This window comes from Borostomias antarcticus, assembly GCF_949987555.1.
Source record: "Borostomias antarcticus genome assembly, chromosome: 16".
Taxonomy (NCBI): domain Eukaryota; kingdom Metazoa; phylum Chordata; class Actinopteri; order Stomiiformes; family Stomiidae; genus Borostomias; species Borostomias antarcticus.
In genome coordinates this window covers 2,485,313-2,510,788 of record NC_140249.1, presented here as the reverse complement: position 1 = coordinate 2,510,788, position 25,476 = coordinate 2,485,313, and the positions used below count along the sequence as shown (strand labels likewise).

The 25,476-nt window shown below is 46.8% G+C and overlaps 2 protein-coding genes across 2 annotated transcripts; one reads left to right on the top strand and one right to left on the bottom strand.

Moving 5' to 3' along the window:
• The first annotated feature begins 719 nt into the window (after nt 1–719).
• On the top strand, nt 720–20,289 carry brd8b (bromodomain containing 8b). The gene is made up of 19 exons (XM_084450655.1): nt 720–747; nt 1,650–1,746; nt 2,004–2,073; nt 2,183–2,232; nt 2,723–2,845; nt 3,032–3,112; nt 4,134–4,198; nt 4,454–4,617; nt 4,841–5,032; nt 5,279–5,348; nt 5,481–5,573; nt 5,807–5,970; nt 11,587–12,028; nt 12,823–12,860; nt 12,961–13,160; nt 13,686–13,778; nt 13,888–13,956; nt 14,728–15,013; nt 19,378–20,289. The coding sequence occupies exons 1-19, from the start codon at nt 729–731 to the stop codon at nt 19,435–19,437; spliced, it is 2,376 nt and encodes a 791-aa protein (XP_084306781.1). The 5' UTR covers nt 720–728; the 3' UTR covers nt 19,438–20,289.
• Nucleotides 20,290–20,464: 175 nt separating this feature from the next.
• Nucleotides 20,465–22,285, bottom strand: LOC311319544 (DNA damage-inducible transcript 4-like protein). The gene is made up of 2 exons (XM_084451105.1): nt 22,084–22,285; nt 20,465–21,278 (listed from the first exon to the last, which is right to left on the bottom strand). Exons 1-2 carry the CDS (start codon nt 22,247–22,249, stop codon nt 20,836–20,838), a joined length of 609 nt encoding a protein of 202 aa, XP_084307231.1. The 5' UTR covers nt 22,250–22,285; the 3' UTR covers nt 20,465–20,835.
• Nucleotides 22,286–25,476: the final 3,191 nt, after the last annotated feature.

Genomic DNA, 25,476 nt, shown 5'->3' with positions numbered 1-25,476 from the left:
GACGAGCGGGCCGAGGAAGCGCATTCATAGGTAAATTGCATTGAGCGTAACAGGGCGTTATCTGTAGGATATCGCCCTGGACCAGGTCTATAGTAGACTATGGATTTCAAAATCAGCTTTTCGGAATAGTGACCTTTCAGAGCTTTTTCCGAATAGCGAACCTTCAGAATAAAGACATTTCCGAATAAAGACATGTTACCACATATAACTGTGATGGGACGCCTTTCTGTGTACAGGTCAGATACTCTATAGAGCCTAACCTAACCCTATAAAACCATGTCAACCTGAAACAAGTCTCAGAGCCATTCCTGCTAGTTTACAATGGTTAACTGTAAACTAGTAGACACTGTGTTAACTAACTAGCTAGCTAGCACTGACAGGTCCAGTAAACTTCCATTTCTACACTTTTGTGAACAAGTTAAACAAACAATTACCTGTCAGAATATCAGAATATTTGGTGAAAGGCAAGCTCTGGACTTGTACTCTGATAGTTCTGACAATTTATTGCAGAACACTGTTTCGTTTTTCCAGATGTTTTTTTCGGCAGCTGTTTTGTAGTCTTCACCTGACTGGATGAATTCGGCTGCAGATGTCAGTCCATAATGGCGTAAACGCTACATGAGCACACTCTTCAGGTGGGGTGCCAAAAATTCACCCAAATGTCTCTTCTTGGCATTCCATACTCTTTGGCGGAAGTTTAGCCCGCGGCCCTGTCTGTATCCACAACAATGGCGAGCGGGGTCGGGAGTGAGTATTACTATTTACATTTATTTACCCTTCTGGTCTACTCTCGCCAGCTATTACTCGTTTTTCTACTGTACTACTTCACGTTACTACTATTTAATGTTATGTATCCTGTAGTTAGCTAGCTTATTAGTAGCGAGATAGATGGCCGGGACTGCTAACTGGCTAACTGCTAACAATAGTTTGAGACGGTCTATTGTGTTAAACATGTTTACTAGCTAACCCTACCTAACCCTAACCCTACCTAACCCTACCTAACCCTACCTAACCCTAACCCTACCTACCCCTAACCCTACCTAACCCTACCTAACGTTCACTAGCCAACTACTAGCTGACCCTAACCCTACCTAACGTTAACTACTAGCTAACCCTAACCCTACCTAACCCTACCTAACCCTACCCCTACCTAACCCTACCTAACCCTACCCCTACCTAACCCTACCTAACCCTAACCCTCCCTAACCCTACCCCTACCTAACCCTAACCCTACCTAACCCTAACCCTAACCCTACCTAACCCTACCCCTACCTAACCCTACCTAACGTTAACTAGATAACTACTAGCTAACCCTAACCCTACCTAACGTTAACTAGATAACTACTAGCTAACCCTAACCCTACCTAACGTTAACTAGATAACTATTAGCTGCCTCTGTCAACAACACATTAGCTAGCAGCTTTGTCTTCAAGAGTTGTAGACTGATAGTGCTGACATGGTGTTTATTTCAAGCTGTCAAACTAGCTAACGTTAACATTAACTAGCTAACGTTCCGGAGCCAGCTAATTTAAGATAGATATATTGCCTGCTTGACCTAGTTTAGTTTCTTTCACCATTTCACATTTCTTATGATACACACAGCCAACCCCTGTGGTTACAAGGTCGCTGGTATGGTTATATTTCTGTAGAACACAAGATGCTGGCGGTAGGGCCGACAGAGCCGTGGTCGGTGCGGGAGAAGCTGTGCCTTGCATCTTCGGTTATGAGAAGTGGAGACCAGAACTGGTAAGTTAACGTTAAAGGGATTACCGTACACATACGCTTTTTTCTGTCATTTAATTGTGAACCACACGACACATGCATTAACCCAAATAGCCAGCTTGTTAACTAGTGAGCCCTATGTATGCTGAGCCTCAGAGCCTGATGTGCTGTATAGATATTTGTGCTGGTGATTTGTCCATCACCACTGTCCTTTCCTAGCGTTACTTGAGAGCACATTTCTACAATGATATTGAATCATGTTGACTTTATGTGCCTGCCAGGGTCTCTGTGAGCAGAGCCATCAAGCCTTTCTCTGAGTCAGGTCGTCCTCCAGACTGGTTTTCGCAAAAGGTGAGATTAAACATGTATTCTCCTACACAAACACGCACACACACACGCACAACAGACATATCAAAACTCTCAAATTGGTTGTCCTGACTCTTTGCGTGTGTCCTCACAGCACTGTGCCTCACAGTACTCTGAGCTGCTGGAGACCACAGAGGCCCCAAAGTGAGTACTCTCTATAAAACATAAACACACACTCCATGACGTGACAGTATCACATTTTGTTATTTTGTCTATGGTTGTGTATCTTTAGACTTAAGATGTCCTGTAGAAAGTGTGGTTAAAGTGTGGTTTTGTTCTGGGTTAGGGTTAGGGTTTCTAACCCTGTAGAAAGTGTGGTTAAATTGTGGTTGTGTTCTGGGTTAGGGTTAGGGTTTCTAACCCTGTAGAAAGTGTGGTTAAAGTGTGGTTGTGTTCTGGGTTAGGGTTAGGGTTTCTAACCCTGTAGAAAGTGTGGTTAAAGTGTGGTTGTGTTCTGGGTTAGGGTTAGGGTTTCTAACCCTGTAGAAAGTGTGGTTAAAGTGTGGTTGTGTTCTGGGTTAGGGTTAGGGTTTCTAACCCTGTAGAAAGTGTGGTTAAAGTGTGGTTTTGTTCTGGGTTAGGGTTAGGGTTTCTAACCCTGTAGAAAGTGTGGTTAAAGTGTGGTTGGTTTCAGGCGTAAGCGGGGGGAGAAGGGAGAGGTGGTGGAGACCATTGAGGACGTGATCGTACGCAGACTGACTGCTGAGAGGATAGAGGAGCTGAAGAGACTACTGAGAGAGACACAGGAGAAATACAGGTGAACGCAGAAACACCACACACACACACACACACACACACACACACACACACACACACACACACACACACACACACACCTCTCTACACCTGTAAACATGTCAGCACACAGGACACGCTCAAAACCATTGTGGAGGACAGCAGCCCTCCTATTTAACCTTTGAACCTGTGCGTCCTGCCTGGACAGGAAGCTGAAGAAAGAGGTGGATCTGATCCAGACAGGCCAGCTGGACTCCCAGCTGAAGGAGCGTTGGACAGAGATATCCCAGTAAGACACCAGCCCCTCTTCCTATCTATTTATCTGTCTGTCTTTTTTAGATAGATTATTTTATTGTCCTTTGTTAGAAATTTGTTGCCACGTCCGTACATTGCCTCACATGAACAAAATATAAATATAATATACATAGACCTGTGAAAGATCACACGCTAAACCCATCTTGAGGAGATGAGGACCAGTTCTCTCAGTTAAAAGAACAGCAGTTTCACAATGAGAGTAGACTGGAGCACACAAATCATCTTTTAGAAATTTGTTATTGGTGCATCATCACCCACTAATATTTCAACGTGTCGTGTTCAGAGTGAAGAATACACTCTTGTTCATGGGCGTAGAGTTTAGGGGGGGAAGCTGTGGACATGAATATTCAGAGACTACTGAATTGTCCCCAGCAAAAAAAGAAGTCTTCAGTCTTGATTTAAAAGAACTGAGAGTTGCAGCAGACCTGCAGTTTTCTGGAAGTGTATTCCAGATATGTGGAGCATAAAAACTGAACGCTGCTTCTCCATGTTTTGTTTTAACTCTGGGGACAGAAAGCAGGCCTGTGCCAGATGACCTGAGTGGTTTGGATGGTTCATAACGTAGCAGCAGATCAGAAATATATTTTGGCCCCGGTGGGGAAGATTTTTTTTTGTCACTGGATGTTATAGAAGCTATGTAAAAATGTGGTTACCTGGTGGTGCTATGTCAGTTATTGAATTAATGTGCAGTAATTGAACATTTGAACACGTATCACAATACAGATACATCCAAGTGTCTTGCATGGTCCGGGAGTTTACATGTCTTTCACACGGTTTGCCTGTCTGAATGTGTACCTGTCTGTGTTTCTGTATACCCATTGTATACCCATTGTATAATAATTTCATTGACAATGATGATCATGCACTTTAGCGCTGCCTTTGTTGCTTTTTAATCCGTATAGTGTGTATCTATGTACGGTATTGTGTTTTGTCTGCTTGCCACAGAACCAGTAGGGTTCAGGGAGTTGGTTTGAAAGTATTTTCTCTTTCCACAGAAAAAAGAAGCAGGAGGAGGAGGAGGCGGAGCTTAAGAGGAAGGCCACAGAAACAGCCTATCAGGGTAAGTTGGATATTTTGTTTGTTTTCCCTCTATTTGCGCTTGTAGACCAGAATCCTGTGTCTATCGATGTTGATTATCCTAGATCTCATACAACCACTAATTGAGGTGTTCCCACCAAAGAGGACTCTTATCAATCAAACAAACAAACAAACAAGAAAACTTTATTTAAAAAGTTTTTTCCTCACAAAAGCACTGACATCAGTGCGGAAGTGCTTGATATGTGAACCCCTCTCCTCTTTCTTCATTGGCTCCCAGCCCGCCAGGCAGTGAAGAACACGCCCAAGCGCTTGCCCAGTGTGACCGTGCGCTCCCCCCTGGGAACCAGCCCCTCCAGTCTGGAGGGGGCCCAGACTGAGACCCCCGCACCCCCCATGGACATGGCCACGCCCTCCACCGAGGAGGCCTCTGCCAATCCTGTGGTAAGAGCCGGCATCTTGTCGAACTGTGGTCTTTTAGCGTTCATCGAAATGTGCTGGGCCACTTCTCCTGCACGGACCAAATCTTCACGCCAAGTCGCCTGGATAGCTATCAGTAGATGGATGGTACAGGATCAGTTATTGCATTAAATTCACCTCATCAAATACAATACAGTCGGAGTGAAGAGCAGTCAGTTGATGTCATCCTCTGGTCGGTTGGTTCCAGGCCCAGGGTGTAGGGGTGTTCCTGCCTGCGTCCGAGGCCCCGTCGGCGGGGCCTAAAGACGGGAGCCTGGGGGCTCTGGCGGACGACTCCCCTCAGAAGAGGCTTCTCAGCCAGAAGTCCACGCCGCCGCCCTCCCCTCTCCTCTCGGAGCTGCTGAAGAAAGGCAGCTTGATATCAGCTAGCCCCCGGCTGGTGAGGACACACCCTCTGGGGAGGAGAGAAGGAAAGGGAATGGAGGAAGAGAGAGAGGGAATCAGTAGCTTTGGAGAATGATCCCTTCAGTTGGTAACTGGTCTGAGAATTATGAATTGGTTGGTCGGAGAATGGTGCTTGTGCTATAGGTTTGATCCCTGGAAGGATTGGACCTATTGAGTATATAATGTGTGTCACTTTGGACAGCAATAGACGCATCCTCTTGTTGACGTCATTTCCTGTCAGGTGGTGGAGGGAGACGGAGGCGGAGTCTTGGCTAACGGAGTTCCAACCGCCACCACCGCTGTCCCCGCAGGTAACTATGGTGACCGTGACACAGTCCAGATGTGTTGTGCGTTCAAGTTTTTGTGTTTTCCCCCATCCCCCCAAGTGCTGTGTATGTTAGCCTTTTTTGTGTTACAAACTCTATGCGGTGTTGTCTTGTTAGATGCTTCTTCCTTGTCTCGTCCAATGGAAACTGTAGCCCCCACCACTGTGGCTCTGACCCCTGCCCTGGCCAGCCCTGCTCCACCCAACACAGGTTACTATTCTGTCCCACTCCCTCCCTCCCTCCCTCCCTCCCTCCCTCCCTCCCTCCCTCCCTCCCTCCCTCCCTCCCTCCCTCCCTCCCTCCCTCCCTCCCATTATCTCTGTCCTCCCCTCTCATCTGTCTTTCACTGTCCGTCTGTCTCCCTCTGTAAAAAGTTTCCATTCCCGCAGGAAGATCAATGTGCTATTATGTCGTGACCATGCGTGTTTGTTTGTTGTGAACAGAACCAGGAACAGATGCTGCCAAAGTGGACCCCGAACTAGCTGAGGAGGCGGAGCTGGCGAAGGAGGTGGGGCTTGTGGAGGAAGACCTGGTGGCGGTGTCCTACATGGGAGACGAGCTGGACCTGGAGACAGTGGGAGACATCATTGCCATTATTGAGGAGAAGGTATGAATTGTGTGTGCGCGCGTGTGTGCGGAATGACAAAGATGGCGTGGACCTACTCTGCAGCCTTCTTGCCGAAGTAGAGTTATTAAGATATTTGTCCGTTATTTGCAGCTTACTAGTGGATATTTTTGCGAAAACAGTTGTGGGAACACTCATTCACAAATATCAGACACTCGTAGACATTGGATATAAATCGTCTCACCTAAATCCAGAGGTCTTTTTCGGCTCCTTCCCGGTGGAGATCCTCAAACAACAACAGCGAAGAGCAAAGGACCAGGTGCTTGCGCTCCTGTGGACGTGGCCGCAGGGTCAAAAAGGTGCTTCGGACTCAAGCACACAAACCACTGCTGCTTAGTATCCTGTTGGCCAATATCCAGTCCTTGAATGATGTGAGAAGCTGGACGACCTTCACATGCCGTTCGCACACGAACAGGGTTAGGGTTAGGGTTCGAATAGTAGACCTATTCATCTCTTGAAGGTGATGATACAGAGTGTGTGTGGGGGGCGGGGGGGCGGTGCTTGTGAGTAAGTGAAATAAATCTCACTCCAAATGTTTGGTCAAACTTGGCAGCCCTGCTACCAGTGGCTAAAGCAGTTAGCTAACGTTACGATAATTCCTGTAGCTGTTGCAAGTTTGAGTTTGTCTCTGTTCCTGCCAGAGAAACAGAAGTTGAACCAACCGCATCAAAACAGCTACAGGAATCATCATTGTAATGTTAGCTTTTTATCCACCAACAGATACCATTAATATTATGGAAGCTGCTGTCGTGAGCTAACTTGCTATCACAATCTTATTGTGTAACTTCACTGCTTGCTTTAGCTTGCTTAGCAGACAGCACTAAAGCTGACAAAACCACACTTGCACATCATTACAATTTCAACCATACCTGATATTTCAACCTGCTGCCATCAGTGTTCGGGTTGTTTACATGATACTGGGCACGTGTGCTTGCTTGCGTACATGAATATCCAACACAATGACGTTCCATGTAGTGTCCGAAAACCATTTAATCGTTCCCTATGTAGTTAACTATATGGGGAACACTACATAGGGAATAGGGACTGAGTGAACACATCTCCAGTTAGCTCTGTTAGCTAGCTTAGGGTGCGTGTCCACCGGCAAGCTGTATTTTAGAGCTGGTGCTGTTTTCTCATTGTTTACAATGGGTAATGCGCTCTAGGGCGCTATAGAGAGCCAAACAGACCATCAATATTTACCCAAACCGGAAACCCTGGATTAACAATAACCCTAACCCACCCTAGATATAAGGCCCTAAAAAAGTGCACTGCTGCCCACAAACTAGGACTAGAGACATATTGGCCGAATACAGACACAACATGGACGAATATAAGGCAGCAGAATACAGCATAAGATGAACAGTAAAGGAAGCCAAGAGAGAACAAGGTGAGAAGATGGAATTAAAATTAATACAAGGCGACCTCAGAAGTGTGTGGCAGGGATTAAACACCATGACAGGTTCTCCATCCTCCTCGGGAGGTGATGCTCATGAACAGCCTCAACACTTTATATGCGCGCTTCGAGACCATCAACGGCCATCGCACCGGAGGCGGAGGGGAGGAGAGAGCGCTCACTCTCTGAACACGACCTCAGAAGGGTGTTTAAACGGGAACGTCAGGAAAGCCGCTGGACCAGACGGTATCGCAGGGCGGGTTCTCAAGGCGTGCGCCGACCAACTGCCTCCTGTGTTCACAATCATATTCAACCTGTGCCTGGCGCAGTTCATTGTCCCCACATGCTTCCTCCATCATCCCTGTACCGAAGAAGCCAAAACCAGCCTTCCTCAATGACTACCGCCCGGTAGCTTTCACCGTCGTGGTGATGAAGTGCTTTGTGACGCTGGTCAAGGAACACATCTGCTCCTCACTGCCCAGCACACTAGACCCCCTACAGTTCGCATACAGACCCAACAGATCCACAGAGAATGCAATAGCCCACATCCTTCACACTAGCCTATCCCACCTAGACAAGAGCAAGGGGAACGTGTCAGGTTATACGATACGATCATTTTTTTTTTCATCCCGTTAGGGAAATTCAGTGTTGCAGCATGACACATAACAATAGACAAACGCTAAAACCACAACAAGACAGTACAAAACAATAAAACATTAAAACAATAAAAACATTAAAAGGCAATAAAAGCATAACAGGGCTGTGAGACTGCCGTTCATTGACTACAGTTCAACTTTCAACACTATATCTCCACCCAGACTTGACACCAAGCTCAGGGTCCTGGGTCAAAACGACACCCTCTGCAAGTGGATCCTGGACTTCCTGTCTGGTGGTGAAGGTGGGCAACCACACCTCATCCCCCCTCACACTCAACACGGGAGCCGCCCATGACTGTGTGCTGTCCCCACTACTGTACTCCCTGTACACGCACGACTGTACAGCAACCTTCGACTGCAATGCCATCGTCAAGTTTGCTGACGACACAGCGGCAATATTGATGAGAGGTCGTACCTGGAGGAAGGGAGGCCCCTGATCCAGTGGTGTCAGGAAAACAATCTCCAACTGAATGTCGGCAAGACAAAGGAGATGGTGGTGGACTTTGGGAGGAAGCAGGAGAGGAACTAAAGGAGAATGGATAGCTTCAAGTACCTGACGTGGTCAACACATATAGAGACTGTGGTGAGGAAAGCACATCAGAGACTGTACCACCTCAGACAACTGAGGAAATTCAGAGCGTCCCACCAGATCCGACGGAGCTTCTACTCGTCCACGATCGAGAGCATCCTGACTGGGAACATCACCACCTGGTACGGGAACAGCAGCTCTCAGGGTCGGAGCCCTACAGAGTGGTACGGTCAGCTAAATGTACCTTGGGGAGCAACTCCCTCACCTCGAGGACATCTACACCAGAAGATGCAAGACCCAGGCCAACAGGATCCTGAGAGACCCCAGCCACCCAGGAAATGGACTGTTCTCTCTGCCACGGCCATCGAAGAGATACTTCACTCACGTGGCGAGCACGGAGAGGCTCAGGAAGAGCTTCTTCCTACAAGCCATCCAGCACCTGAATGACTCTATCCAGCACCTGAATGACTCTATCCAGCACCTGAATGACTCTATCCAGCACCTGAATGACTCTATCCAGCACCTGAATGACTCTATCCAGCACCAGAATGACTCTATCCAGCACCTGAATGACTCTATCCAACACCTGAATGACTCTATCCAACACCTGAATGACTCTATCCAACACCTGAATGACTCTATCCAACACCTGAATGACTCTATCCAACACCTGAATGACTCTATCCAACACCTGAATGACTATCCAGCACCTGAATGACTCTATCCAACACCTGAATGACTCTATCCAACACCTGAATGACTCTATCCAGCACCTGAATGACTCTATCCAACACCTGAATGACTCTATCCAACACCAGAATGACTCTATCCAGCACCAGAATGACTCTATCCAACACCTGAATGACTCTATCCAACACCTGAATGACTCTATCCAACACCTGAATGACTCTATCCAACACCTGAATGACTCTATCCAACACCAGAATGACTCTATCCAGCACCTGAATGACTCTATCCAACACCAGAATGACTCTATCCAGCACCAGAATGACTCTATCCAACACCTGAATGACTCTATCCAGCACCTGAATGACTCTATCCAACACCAGAATGACTCTATCCAGCACCTGAATGACTCTATCCAACACCTGAATGACTCTATCCAGCACCTGAATGACTCTATCCAGCACCTGAATGACTCTATCCAACACCTGAATGACTCTATCCAGCACCAGAATGACTCTATCCAACACCTGAATGACTCTATCCAACACCTGAATGACTCTATCCAACACCTGAATGACTCTATCCAACACCTGAATGACTCTATCCAACACCAGAATGACTCTATCCAGCACCTGAATGACTCTATCCAGCACCTGAATGACTCTATCCAGCACCTGAATGACTCTATCCAGCACCTGAATGACTCTATCCAACACCTGAATGACTCTATCCAACACCTGAATGACTCTATCCAACACCTGAATGACTCTATCCAGCACTTGAATGACTCTATCCAACACCTGAATGACTCTATCCAACACCTGAATGACTCTATCCAGCACCTGAATGACTCTATCCAACACCTGAATGACTATCCAACACCTGAATGACTCTATCCAGCACCTGAATGACTCTATCCAGCACCAGAATGACTCTATCCAGCACCAGAATGACTCTATCCAACACCTGAATGACTCTATCCAACACCTGAATGACTCTATCCAGCACCTGAATGACTCTATCCAACACCTGAATGACTCTATCCAACACCTGAATGACTCTATCCAGCACCTGAATGACTCTATCCAGCACCTGAATGACTCTATCCAACACCTGAATGACTCTATCCAACACCTGAATGACTCTATCCAGCACCTGAATGACTCTATCCAGCACCAGAATGACTCTATCCAGCACCAGAATGACTCTATCCAACACCAGAATGACTCTATCCAGCACCTGAATGACTCTATCCAACACCCCCCCCCTTTATTTATTTATTTATTTATTCAAATCCATATTCCTCGGTGGCTGAGCTGTGTTGTGCTTGATATGTGTGCTGCAAGTAGTGCATATATCTTTATGTTTGGATGTCTGCTGTTGTCTTTCTATGCTGCCTGTCTGTGCTGTTGTGGTTGTATGTTTCTATGCTGTGTGTCTGTGCTGTTGTGGTTGTGTGCTGCCTGTCTGTGCTGTTGTGGTTGTGTGCTGCCTGTCTGTGCTGTTGGGGTTGTGGCTGTTGTCCTTTAACTGGATTTTTCTTTCACAGCCCCCTTTCCCCCCGCCCTCAAGAAGCGTGTACTTTTTCTCAGGCCATCATCACTGTGAATAAGAATGTGTTCTTAATGATTTGCCTGGTTAAATAAAGGTTAAATAAATAAAAATAAATAAACGTATAGCATGTACATAATCCATCCAGACCCTTATCTATCCCGTCCCAGCTAATTTTACCCTTATAGAAAGGATACCTATTGTGTAATTTGTGTTTATTAGTAAATTGTAACTTGTAAATTTGCAATTGAGTATTAGAATGAAGAGTAGCATAATCTTGGAACCGGCAGCAACATTTCACCGTGACTGTACACCGTACATTAAATAGGAATAGGAATAAAAAATAATCTTAAATCTTGTGTGTGACCGCAATTCCCCCCCGGGGATTACCGTATTGTCCCGAATATAAGACAACATCTGAAAAAGAGGTGTCGTCTTATATTCGGGGTCTAGACTTTTAAATGTAATTATACATTCACAACAGCAGATGGCGGTGTTTCCCCAAGCGAGCCACCGCTTTTCTCCCTCAAGTCACAACATACAGCTGTAGAGATGGAGAGACTTGGCGACCAATTTATGTTGATATAATCATTTATAAAATATGTTTTTAAATATAAACCAGATGTTAACTTAAAAACAGACAACAGAAATTGAATAAAATGGTTTTCTTTATACAAACAAGATTTGGTCTTCAAAAGTATTGTATCTTATATTCAGGGTCGTCTTATATTCGGACCAATACGGTAATAAAGACTACTTCTCTCTCTCTCTCCCCCCCCCAGGTGGATGACTCTGTGGAGGCTCTGGATGCTGCAGCAGTAGAGGCTGCTCTCTCCCTCTGCGAGGAGGCCGTCTCTGGGGGACACTCCCTCTCTGGCCCCTGGGAGTCCCAGGACATGAAGGCCTCGGAGCCTGGGCCCACGGTAATATCAGACCCCACTCAGGAGCTCCAGGACGGGGCTATGATGGCAGCTAGCCCCGGGGAGCTGGAGCCTCAGGCCGAGACGGAGACTGGAAAGGCGGAACTAGAGGAGGACAAGGGGAAGGTGGGGGATGAGGGACAGGAGGGTGGGGGCACTGACATCACTGCCTCTGTTGCCCCTGACAACGGCCCAGCAGGAAGTGAGTGCACAGAAGAGGGGGTTACCGGGGAGGAGAGGACGCTGAGCACGGATGTAAAGGCTGAGGAAGAAGAGTGGACCCAGCCAGAACCACCCTGTCTAGGTGGGTATCACACACACACACACACTCACTCACCTGGACTGTTTTGTTCTAAGCAGGCCAAAATGGAACTATTTTTAAATCGGTTCGCTCTAAGCAGAACCAATATTTTTGCATTTCTCGTTTCTGTTCTTGCATTCTGCCCCCAACATCACATCCCTGAACCACTGGGAACAAAATAAAATGCTGGTTGATGGATCTGGTTCTGATGGTGAATAGAAACCAGTCTCTCCTCCCCCGAGGTGACGCCAGGTTGAACAAGGCTACTAGTTTAACAGCAGCTGCAGCGACCCCAGTCCCAAGAACATATCAAATGACCTTTACCCTGACCCTGACCCTGACTGTGACCTGCTCTGAACCAACCAAATCCCAATGCCCATTATCAGTAAAGTCTTTATTGAAATTGAAGTTTTGTCTGGGGGTCGATTGAAGTGATTGCTTTAGATGGCTCAGCCAGGCTATATAGGATGCTAAGTCTTTTGTTTATAGCACTATAACATCTGATTTAATGTGATGAAGAAGTGAAATGATCATTTTGAGTAAATATTTAATTATTATTATTCCAGTGTTAGGTGCTGGAAAAACTTGAAACTGCACTTGGAAAATGCTTGAATTTCACTTAGGAAAAGGTGTAAGAACCCTGGATTAAGTGTCCATTTTTGCTCCTAGTAAAATATTGTTTGTTCCCTGTTTTTGTTCTTTGAACGGGTTCGGAGCCCTGATTCTGTCTCAAACCTGTCCTCTCAAACCTGTCCTCTCAAACCTGTCCTCTCACACCTGTCCTCTCTCCCTTGTAGACTCAGAAGACAGCTCTGTATCAGGGAAGGAGTCCAAGGTAATTCTACTGACCACTACAATATTACCCACATACATGCGTACGTACACACACACATTGATGGATTAGGTTTAATATTTCATGACCTTTGTGTGTGTAGGAGGTGAAGGATGAGGACCCAGGGAGTGACGGGGATCCTGATGAAGGCATGGAGCTGAAAGAGGAGTGTGGAGAAGGGGAGGGGTCCTACTTGTCGGAGGTGGAGCCAGCAGCCAGTGAGAGCGAGGATGGCTACGGCCCCTCCTCTCAGCGCTACACCACAGCTGATTCGCTGGCCAGCAGCCCCGCCTCCTCCCAGTTGTGAGTGTCTAACCGTGCTTACGTTGCCTCGTGGCCAGGGTAACCTGAGCTTGCCATTATAAGCCTAAATAGTGCTGAGTCCAAGAAATGCTTTTTTTACCTCAGATCCAGATGAGTTTCTCTGTAGCAGCTGTCCTGTGTGCTTTTGTGCTGTTGAGTCCCGATCCTCTCTCTCCCGTGTTCTACTCAACCTCCGCCTCTGTCTCTCTCTCTCTCTCTCTCTCTCTCTCTCTCTCTCTCTCCCTGTCTCTCTCTCTGTCTCTCTCTCTCTCTGTCTCTCTCCTGTTCTATCCAACCTCTGTCTCTCTCTGTCTGTCTGTCTCTCTCTCTCTCTCTCTCTCTCTCTCTCTCTCTCTCTCTCTCTCTCTCTCTCTCTCTCTGTCTCTCTCCTGTTCTATCCAACCTCTGTCTCTCTCTCTCTCTCTCCCTGTCTCTCTCTCTCTCTCTCTCTCCTGTTCTATCCAACCTCTATCTTTCTTTTTCTCTGCCACTTTCTTTCCTGACCTTGTCTCTGTCTCTCCTCAGCTCAATCTGCGGGGAAGACCAGGAGGCCGTGCAGGCCCAGAAGATCTGGAAGAAAGCCATCATGCTGGTGTGGAGAGCGGCGGCCAATCACAGGTCAGCCCTTAACCACGTGCCCCCCCCCCCCACCCCCCCCCCCTCAGCCAATCATGTGACCTGTCGCCGGCGCCATGGCGTCTGACTGTGCTGTTGTCACCTGTCTCAGGTACGCCAGTGTGTTCCTGCAGCCCGTGTCCGATGACATCGCCCCCGGTTACCACAGCATTGTGCACAGGTGAGAGGGTCTGGTATGAAAACACAATATGGTCTGATACGCTTGGACTAAGGCAAACGCAAAAGGCAAATGCAATAGGCATAACTGTCAAATAGTCGATGGTCGAAATGGTAGGCTGTAACGATTGTCCATGTCAATTGGTAGGCTATAAGCCAACGAACACAGGGTAATGTATGGGGTAATGTATGGGGTAATGTATGGGGTAATAAGCCACATCTTTAATGGATAACTGTGTCTTCAGAGTTCCTCCCGGTCCATGCATAATGGTGCCCTATACTGTATGTGAGTTGCTCTTCATAAACGCTCAGGTGGTTTGATAGGTGAATTACCCTGGCTGAGCGCACCATTCATTCATATTAGAGAATTATGTTCTTCCAGACCCAGCAAACACGCAATGTCAGGGAGACGTTCAGATCATGTCTTAATAACGTCCGTCGGTCCAGAACCCCGTTTGTTCGTCTGCTGGACCCCTCAATATTCAAACGTCTGGCTTGGACCCCTCTAAGACGTCTGTGGACGTGCAGAACGGGTCCAATATCTGAACGTTAAAAAAAAACATTCATTCTGGCTCCTAATTGGATGTCTTTGGACGTCCAAAAAAGACGTCTAAAAGACGTCTTTTAGACGTGTCTTTGCTCAGTGGGGAGAGAAGCTCTGCACGGGCACTGCTCATAAGACAATAGTTATCAACTCCAACTCAACTGAAAATCTCTCTCATACACACACACACACACACGCACTCACTCACACGCTCTCTCGCCCTTGACTCAGGCCCATGGACCTGTCCGTTATCAAGAAGAATATCGAGTCGGGCCAGATCCGCACCACGGCCGAGTTCCAGAGGGACATCATGCTGATGTTCCAGAACGCCGTCATGTACAACAGCTCTGACCACGACGTGTTCCACATGGCCCTGGAGATGCAGCGCGACGTCCTGGAGCACGTCCAGCAGTTCCTGGCCACGCAGCTCATCATGCAGACCTCCGAGTCGGCCGTGAGCACCAAGAGCCTCCGGGGCCGCGAGGGGGGCCGCAAGCCCGGGGAGCCGGCCGAGAAGGTGAGGGGGGGGCTGCTTCGAATATATACGCTACATCACATTACATACGTTGAGGCCGTGTTCACACTAGACTTCGTTTTTTTTAACTGCCAGCGCCTTTTTTACATGCAACCCTATGGGAAAAGGCAAAAAGCGGACGCCTTTTTAAAAAGCGGCAGTTAAGAAAAGAAAAGCGCTGTGTGATGTCAAGCGCCTTTCTGACGGCTGACCAATCGGACTCGGTTATATTATAGCACCACAAACTGAGCTATTAGCCCTGTGCTTGTACCCACAACAGGAGCTCTCTGGGCCGGCCACAACGTGATGCAGCTCGGCTTGGCATAGGAGGTTCTGGAGCTCTGTAGCCTGGCTGTACGATCGCGAAGTTGTGAACAGAATAAATACCACGTACGAACAAATATAACCTGCTCAGCTATAATGAAACTGTTAAAACTAAGATGCCTGGATAAAGAAATAATTTTCTCAGTGGCCTAGGACTTAATATTACTAATTTCTTTGACGTTAAGGATTATTTTGCTAACGGTTGAGTTGGTTAGAACGCAGGCTATGATTCACGTTAAGATTACAGAACACTAGCGCAGAAAAGGCGCAGAGGGCAGTGCTTTTTCTTTAAAAAAGAAGTCTAGTCTTAACACGGCCTTACATTAGCAGCTGCTTTTATCCAAAGCTACTTACAATAAGTGCATTTAACATAGGTAGTCAAGATGCAAGATCAGTGTACCATTACTGGCCAGAACGTGTGTTTGTGTGTGTGTGTGTGTGTGCAGGGCTCTAAGGTGCGACCATTTTACTCGCATTTGCAACTAAAAATAGTTTTGTGCGATCAGAAAAAATCATTTAGGAGCACACTGTGCGAGTAGTACTGTTTTCAACTATTTCACTTGCATTTTTTGCCTAAAATAAATCCATGCTGTCCAGATAAAGAGCTTTAAACAAATAAACAAAAGGGGGCCTAATGCTGTGTTCACACTGGGCGCAAATGTTTCCTTCAGCGCGGCGAGTTTACATACAAAGTCAATACAATTTGCGCGAACTGGGCGGCGGGCGGCGTGAACTCGGTGGCGCGGCGGCCAGGATTCGCCGCGCGGCGACATTCGCAAAAGTTCAAACTTTCTACGGCGGATTCGCGTGGCGACCCATTGATCCCGCGGCGAGATTGGGCGAACTGGGCAGCGCAAATTTTCTCGCCACGCCCGGTGTGAACGCAGCATAAGTCTTTTGCACCACCGAGCTGTGTATACACACACACACCCACACACACAGTATATGCTTAGTATTAACCCACACATTTTTTATGCTTTCAAATAATTCAAATATATCAGAGATTTTAATGATATTTGGACTTATCAACACACTCACACAAACACACATACATAGAAAGGCAGAAAGTGTCCTCCTCCAGTAGCTGTTCCATTCATTGGGATTTGGAATGAGAGGGACATCAGGACCCAGGGGAGACTAGGCCCCGGGGGAGGAACACACTCAGTCACATGCAGCAAACACAGCAGGACACAAACTGGGTATAATTCTACTCACACACAGACTTAGAAAGGAGGCCCTGTCCAGTAACGGCCCCATTGTAACACCCCCATTGGGAATGAATGGTGTTTTTTTGGTGCTGAATTGTACCTTGCAGTGCATGTTGGGATCCCTGCTCATTCCTCAGGTTATTGATCATCTAATAACTCATCCTTCTCTCCTGACCTCCAACATTTCACATCCTCTGTAGGCGCATGCAGCCTCCTCCCCTGCACCCGCGTCCGTCTGTCTGTCTGTCTGTCCGTCTCTGTCTGTCTGTCTGTCTGTCTGTCTGTCTGTCTGTCGGTCGGTCTATCTCTGTCTATCCGTCCGTCTCTGTCTATCTCTGTCTATCTCTGTCTGTCCGTCCGTCTCTGTCCGTCCGTCTCTGTCTATCTGTCTCTGTCTGTCTGTCTCTGTCTGTCTGTCTGTGTCTCTGTCTGTGTCTCTGTCTGTGTCTCTGTCTGTGTCTCTGTCTGTCTCTGTCTGTCTGTCTGTCTGTCTCTGTCTGTCTGCACTCTGCAGAGTCTCTTGGTTGTATGGAGGAGTGTGTGTTTCTCACCTGGTTGTATGGAGGAGAGTGTGTTTCTCACCTGGTTGTATGGAGGAGAGTGTGTGTTTCTCACCTGGTTGTATGGAGGAGAGTGTGTTTCTCACCTGGTTGTATGGAGGAGAGTGTGTTTCTCACCTGGTTGTATGGAGGAGTGTGTGTTTCTCACCTGGTTGTATGGAGGAGAGTGTGTGTTTCTCACCTGGTTGTATGGAGGAGAGTGTGTGTTTCTCACCTGGTTGTATGGAGGAGAGTGTGTGTTTCTCACCTGGTTGTATGGAGGAGAGTGAATCCCGGTCCCTGTTTTCTGTCCCATTCCGTGTATGTATCTCCCTAACTGAAGTGTGTGTGCGTGTGTGCGTGTGTGCGTGTGTGCGTGTGTGTGTGTGTGTGTGTCGTATTCTTGAAGGCTACAAGAATGTGTGTGTGTGTGTGTGTGTGTGTGTGTGTGTGTGTGTGTTTCTGTTTCTCTTTTCTCACTGTAATATTTGTCCTCCTACAGGACAGTGTCCCAATGGCCTCTCCTGCTTTCCTTCTCTCTCTCTTTGTAAGTATTCAGGTCAAAGGTCAAACGTCACCAGGTCAAGCCTCGCGCACACTCTGTTTCAACGTCTGTCACACACATCTTTGTAAACCCACACACACACACACACACACATACTGTATGCGCATACATGAAGGCCTTGCAAACTTAAATAATTGTTTGACGGATGCCCCCACTCACATTTTTCCCAAGAAAAAGGTATCTGAGAATCTGGTCAAAGTAATCTCCAGGCTTGCATGTCTCCTATTTGATTCAGCCTCTTTGTAGCAAGCTTGCTGGCTAACTGGCCGTCCTTCCTGCTGATGGCACAGTCATTTGCTAAACGGCATTTTTAGACATTCAAGTAGTTCCATTCATCTGTTGGCCTGGAGATGTGAGAAGTGGTCGACTCTTCCGTCTGTATAGACAACTCTCCCACGCTCCGACACTTTATTATTTAATTACATTAGTCACTTAGCGGACACTTTTATCCAAAGCGACTTACAATAATTGCATTTCACGTAGACAGTCAATGTACCACTACTTGCCAGAAGTCACAAGTGCGTCTCCTTTCTAAACAGGTGACTAAGAGCAGAGTCGAGTGGTGAAGCCAGAGTAAGAGAGCTATTTGGACTTGTGTGTTTTACTTAGTCGGACAGCTCTCTCTAATTGTGTAAAAATGTAAATGTTTCTCCGGGCAGATCTGCCACTACCAAACATGCTGTCACACGTCCACGTGTAGTCCCATGCTCAACATCTTTCTTTTACGCAAATTCACAATAGCGTTTTGAAAACCACACTTCTAACATCATTTAACGTTGTGCCAGCACTGGAGAAAGTTCTGTCTGGACAGGGATAGGGGGGGAACAAAACTCGTTAAACCAACACAATCGTCTTCGGCGGAGCGGTTGCTATGTTGTTGTTTCACATAGTCTGGATTGAATCTGATTGGGCGGACAATAGATTTCGCCACCACTGTTTGGCCAGTAATAAGCGAATGACGAGGCCTATCCCAAAAACCTACATCCGTTGAGTCAGACTAGTAATGAGCTGTACGGCATCGCTCTGACGTTATTCCACCATTGTCTTGTTGTCGCAACTATAAACCCATGTCTTCTCAGGACCACCACCGTTCAGTGATTTAGCTGCGTTTGATGACTAAATGTAGGTAGAATAATGACATTATAATGTCTGCCCTCCTCACCCCTATCCTTGAATCCATAGATGCCAAAAACAACGTTATCGACACAAATCACTGACATGACATCAGTGTTTATTGGTTTTCACATTTCATTTTTGGGGGGAAAAACATCTGTTAAACAGTTGTTCTGTTTGGCCTAAAGCACAAATGTTTACACACTCAATGTGTCAAACACACTCCATACACCCAACATGGCCTCTGACATCTCTACTTCTAACACCAGCCACCAAACCGTTGACCTTCAGTAACTGACTCTGGATTTAGACCCATTCTGTTTTTTTGTGTGCGTGCGTGTTAATGTGTGCGTGTGTACGTAACATTTGTGTGCGGTTCCTCATTTGCCTTCTCGTGTATCCCCCAGTAATTCTCCTGAAATTCTTTCTTTGCGTGTCTGCTGTGGTCAGACGCACAGAGCGGTTTCTTTTCCTTTCCTGTCCTTTTTAATCATTTGTTTTCTTTGGTTCCCTCATTTCCTGTGGCGGGCGGCAGAGATGGTGTTGTGTTTTTTTGTGCGGGCGGACTGAGAGACGCCGCTGTGTCACCTCTCACCCGTCCCTCCTCTCTCCTGACAGGACGGAGGCACCAGGGGGCGCCGCTCCGCCATGGAAGCCGACCTCAAGATGAAGAAATAACAGGAAGGTCCAAAACCCACAAGGCTCAGGAGGTTCAAAAGAGAGACTTGTTGAGGGACGATTGAGAGGGAATGTAATGTGGGTTTATTTACTGTTCTTTGACGTTTATGGGTTATCAAGTTTCCATTTGTTCACGCCCTGTCTGCCCGGTGCGTCAGTGTCTACGTAAGTATGTGTGTGTGCGTGTGTGTGTTTGCGTGTGTGTGTGTGCGTGCGTGGGTGTGTGCACGTGTGTGTGTGCACGTGTGTGTGCGCGCACCCTCCTGTGTTCTCATCTCCAGGTCATCTCAGACGTCGCCTCGTGCGACCATCCTGATCTCACGAGTTCACATTCATTCTTCTGACAGGATTTGGCAAACAGCATGTGAGGTGTAGTTGTGAGCTGCTCTATTGACAGTTAGCACTCGTGTCCAGAACCCCTGTAGAACTGAAAGTGTGGAGTGTGTCTGAACCCCAAATCAATCTCCTAGCCTCTACATTGAAATTATAGGTTGAAACTACATGGGATAGGTTGAAACTACATGGTAACAGCTCCTTGCTCTCTGATAGGCCAGTTGGGTTGGTGCCCAATCCATAATACACTGGAGACTAAGAGTTGATGAGGAGGAATTTCTGAGGACGGTTGAGATTGTCCAAGGACGAGGGACTCATTTTGTTGTGTAGGGTTTAGCCAGTAACCACCAAATATGCTGCAAGGAATCGTGTGTTTAAGTTGCCGTCTATTAGAGGGAGTACAAAAGAGTAGTTTTGTACTTGTGTTGGACTTTGTGTACATTTGTTTATTTCATTTCATAGTGTTTTTGTTGTCAAATTGTTTTTGTCAAATTCTTTATTAAAAGTTAAGAGAATTCATATTCAGTCTGCAGTGTCTAGCATTAAGGGATAGTTCAGTCATTATCGACTACATTTACCAAAACCAAGTTGGGACAATGAGACAAAAGGGTTCTGTGCAAAATCACATTTATTTATGTTAAACCGCAGCTGCTGTCTAATAATACAGCAGCAGCATCAACGGACAGTCAGTGGTAAGACCAGCTCCCTCAGACATGGATGTTCCCAGTTCTCCACAATGAAGACATTACATAAACATTTGTTATTTGGCTTTTGTGGCAGTACCTTTGAACGGAACACAGTTGCCTGAACAATATTATAACTATAGCCTAGTGACAGAAAATCCACCCAAGTTATGTGCTTTTGTTTTAGCCACCAGTAGTAACCATTAACAGCCTAGTGTTTCTTTTAGTACAGTGCATACATTAACTGCATTCATTCAGTGTTATGTACAATCTTTAGTTACCTACAGTAGCTGCAACCTTTTCAGTTAAAAGTGCAACAGTTTTCATTAAGTCCTAGGGAATGCAATATATAATAAGCCAAACATTAGTGCCTGATAAGAAACTATTCCCAGTAAAAGTCGTGAATGACGGGGCTGGCGGAGGAGTAGAGTTTCTTCTTCATCAGTCGGTATTCAGGGCCCAGTCTCAGCACCTTGTCGGTCACGAAGATGTGCTTGAGGGGGGGCCACCCCTTGTCCACCTTGAAGATGACGGACAGCTCGAAGGTGGGAGTGACGCTGGGGTCTGGTGAGATGCTGCCCAGTGACAGCAGCGTCTCGTTCCTCTCCAAATAGACCCGGATGGAAGCGCCCCGTAAACCGCAGGGCTCGTCCGCCGAGGAGCGAATCACGTTCCGGGCGACCTTCTCCGTCAGCTGGCGGGGGAGGAGCAGGACGCGGCAGCGGAGACTTGATCCTTTGGCCTCGGAGAGACATCGCTCTATTTCCCGGGTCATATCTCGCTGGATCATTTCCTCGTACTCTAAAGAGGACTCGGAGAAGAGACCTGGAAAGAAGAGAAGGTGTGTTAATTTCATGGCATGGATGAATTCGACATCTGATATGTCCTCGTTCCCATTCATTTGACTCACTTAAATTCTAGCATAGGTTAACCTTGCGAGGCAGCTGGAAGTTTAGCTTGTGGACCGCAGTTTAATACATGCATGGTTCAGACCACTATCTATGAGGAGCTAGGCGCTACAGGGAGTGATGAACCTACATCGGTTACATTTGGTTTTGTGTTTTTTTTTTTATTAACTTTTTTTATCAACACATTTTATTTATTATTAACTTTATTAATAGCCAGGGAGCCCATGGTTAGATCATGGTTCGTTCTTATCACCCGTCGTGTTTTTTAAATGTCACCGTTTCTAACGCATTCCCAGATGATACTGTAGGCTACACACATCGCAACAAGCTCATATCAGCATGTTTTGCAGTAGTCAGCGACATTGTTGCATCAGTTCAGTTCAGGCTACTCTGTTAGCGGTCTTGACGCAGGACCACTTGGATTAACGAATGCCGTCATTTAATTGTGGTTTCTAATAAATTTGAATAAAGTGTGAATACCGTTTTTAAACCCACTTGTCATTTATTAAAATAAACATTACTAACCTAATTGTTAGTTATTTCTATCGTTTACATTATTGTAGGCTATTCGGTAAGGTGTTGGGTTTCTAGCCTCTCCGGCACCTGCTTTTTGTTTCATATTGTTTTAGGCCTATTGTTTTTGTTTTATGGTACAACTAAATAAAACAAAATTAAACCTAAACAATTCAGTTTTAAATCCAGAAAAATGGAAGTGAACTTACTGGAAGAGTCCCTCTCCATGATTAATCCCTCTGTGTTCTCCAGACTCCTGCCTTCGTCGCTGGATGTCATTTGACAGACGAACTTTCTCATCAGCTCGACGACACTGTCTTCTCTCGACATAACAGGCATTCCGGGCCCAAACACAAGAGCCGGGGTATAGACCATTCTGATTCTTTATGGATCTCCACTGCCTCACCTGATCTCACCCATTTCGTCTGTATTTTCTCCATGTAGAAGTGTTGGCTGCGGACGCCTCTCTGCCGGCGGGGCTTATATAGTCCTCCCGGTTGCGTCAGCTGAGCTGTCACGTGTGGGACGGGCCTATCCGGTGACCATGGCGGCTCGGCTTGGGGCAACAGCGGTGTCGGATTGAATCAGCTTGGCTCATGCAACATGGTATCAGCTTGGCTCATGCAACATGGTATCAGCTTGGCTCATGCAACATGGTCGGACGTTGCACATGAAGCACTAGTCTGATCTGCCTACGACCGAAAACATTCACCACCAAGTCACTTTTGGTTGGCATATTTGTTTTACCCCCACCCGAACTTCCTTAACTTTGCTTTTATAAGAATGAAAAAATATTTATCTTGTATTTGATGTCCAGATATGTTTAGTGTAGGCTATGCCTACCTGATAATTTTATTGAACTTGATGTTTATTTTTTTATTTATTTTGTTGTTACACCGTGTGCGCGAGTCGTCTAGACAGATTGAGCCTCACCTGACGATGCGTGTCACGCCAGGTGAGTCACATGTCCCAACTTCCCTGGTAGTTTACACATCAGTGAATTTCCTCTGAACATTGGACTGTGTAGCCGACTCGGTTCAGCTGCCTCCTGTCTTCCTCACTTCCTGATGCTCTTCTTTCACTCTCCTTTTGCTCTTTTTGTCCTCCCCCCCTCCGTCTGTCCTCCCTCCTCCGTTCCTCCCCTCCTCCCCCTCTCCTCCTCCCCCTCTCCTCAGCCCTAGACTTCCTAATGCTGCACCTTTGAAGAACGACCTCCTTATTGATTAGTTATGTCGGCAAACTGTATATCGTTCTGAAACACGTCAGTCATGACGTGTTCACACTATTCAGGAAGTGTTCACATTAGTCATGACGTGTTCACACTAGTTGTGAAATCTTCTCACTAGTCATAAAGTGTTCACACTTGTGTTATCTTAAGCACAGTGTTCTATTGTAAGAAAGAGCCCACGGAGTCTTACTAGGCTACTGGTGAATTAGTTGCAAGCTTTCAGTTGACTCATTGGGAAATTTCCCTTTGCATGACCTCACCTTACACTAGTCTATCATCTTCAGCCCTGACCTGGTCATGTGAGGATCTAGCTGGCATCCACCAGGAACATTAAAGAGGAAGTGCACGTAGTCTTTCTGTGGAACTGAAGGTAAAGTAGGCTACAGTGATGACACATATTCCCATTGCTTTTCCAGTATTTGTGTGTGTGTGTTTATATTCAGCAGTAAAGTGATGGTTTCCCATTTAGATATAGAGTTTCTGTAAAGCTAAGAGGCCGAACTAGACAGACTGCTGCTGGTATCTATTCATCAGTCATCATCATGGAAGAGAAGTCGTCTAACCAGTCCAGGCCACCTGGCTGCATCATCAAACCAGTCCTGGTCACCCGCCTGGAACCTCCCATGATCACCTGAGTCTAGACTGTGTCCCAACACCTATTAATGGACTCCTTATCTTATCTCCTATTTGTGTTTGTGTGTGTGTGTGTTTACTAACCAATAAATCTGATGTTGTTGTGTACATCATGCCAGATGTGATCACGGCGAGGCATTTCACAAGGAATGTTCTGGATCATGAGATGTGTATCATGTGAGCGAGGCTGGGAGTGTAGGAGACGGCGTGCGTGTCTGGGGCCTCGTGACTGCCTCCCAACCCTCAGCTCCCTCCCTCGTCTCAGCCCGGTTCGCTGACTTCCAGGACTATCCCTCTGCCGACCAGCCTCTATGTTGACCCTACAACAGACTTCTAACCCTCATCCTTCTCATCCTGTCCCTCCAGCAGCGCCTGTCTGTCCCTGGAGCCGACCGCTGACTCATTATGCTTCTTACCGGTTGTCTCTGTCACTTTGTAACTAATAAAGATGTTAGCTTCCCTGTGCAGTACGGCAGAAAAGGGAAAACGCCGCTGAATACATGTAGTGAGTCCCTGAATGCATGTTGTGAGTCCCTGAATACATGTAGTGAGTCCCTGAATGCATGTTGTGAGTCCCTGAATACATGTTGTGAGTCCCTGAATGCATGTTGTGAGTCCCTGAATACATGTTGTGAGTCCCTGAATGCATGTTGTGAGTCCCTGAATGCATGTTGTGAGTCCCTGAATGCATGTTGTGTGTCCCTGAATACATGTAGTGAGTCCCTGAATGCATGTTGTGAGTCCCTGAATACATGTTGTGAGTCCCTGAATGCATGTTGTGAGTCCCTGAATACATGTTGTGAGTCCCTGAATGCATGTTGTGAGTCCCTGAATGCATGTTGTGAGTCCCTGAATGCATGTAGTGAGTCCCTGAATGCATGTTGTGAGTGCCTGAATGCATGTTGAGTCCCTGAATGTATGTAGTGAGTCCCTGAATGCATGTAGTGAGTCCCTGAATGCATGTAGTGAGTCCCTGAATGCATGTAGTGAGTCCCTGAATGCATGTAGTGAGTCCCTGAATGCATGTAGTGAGTCCCTGAATACATGTTGTGAGTCCCTGAATGCATGTAGTGAGTCCCTGAATGTATGTTGTGAGTCCCTGAATACATGTTGTGAGTCCCTGAATGCATGTAGTGAGTCCCTGAATGCATGTAGTGAGTCCCTGAATACATGTTGTGAGTCCCTGAATGCATGTTGTGAGTCCCTGAATGCATGTAGTGAGTCCCTGAATGCATGTTGTGAGTCCCTGAATGCATGTTGTGAGTCCCTGAATGCATGTTGTGAGTCCATGAATACATGTAGTGAGTCCCTGAATGCATGTTGTGAGTCCATGAATACATGTAGTGAGTCCCTGAATGCATGTTGTGAGTCCCTGAATACATGTTGTGAGTCCCTGAATGCATGTTGTGAGTCCCTGAATACATGTTGTGAGTCCCTGAATGCATGTTGTGAGTCCCTGAATGCATGTCGTGGCTCTGTACCAACATTGAATGGGTTCTCAGGCGGTCCATGCTACCTTACAGTGCACCCCTCCGACAAGTCGTACCCTGGAGAAATAAGCGGTCAGGAGCCTAAGTCCGACAAATGACGAGGTGAATGGGTGGCCATGTTTAGACGGCTCTGTGGCGCCCCCCTCGGGTCACAGCCGGTGGGGGGCAGTGCAGGGCACCCCGGTCTCTCCCCCAGTCCAAACCCACTGTCTCTAGTGCCCCCACACTGGCTTCATTCTAAGTATTGTTTT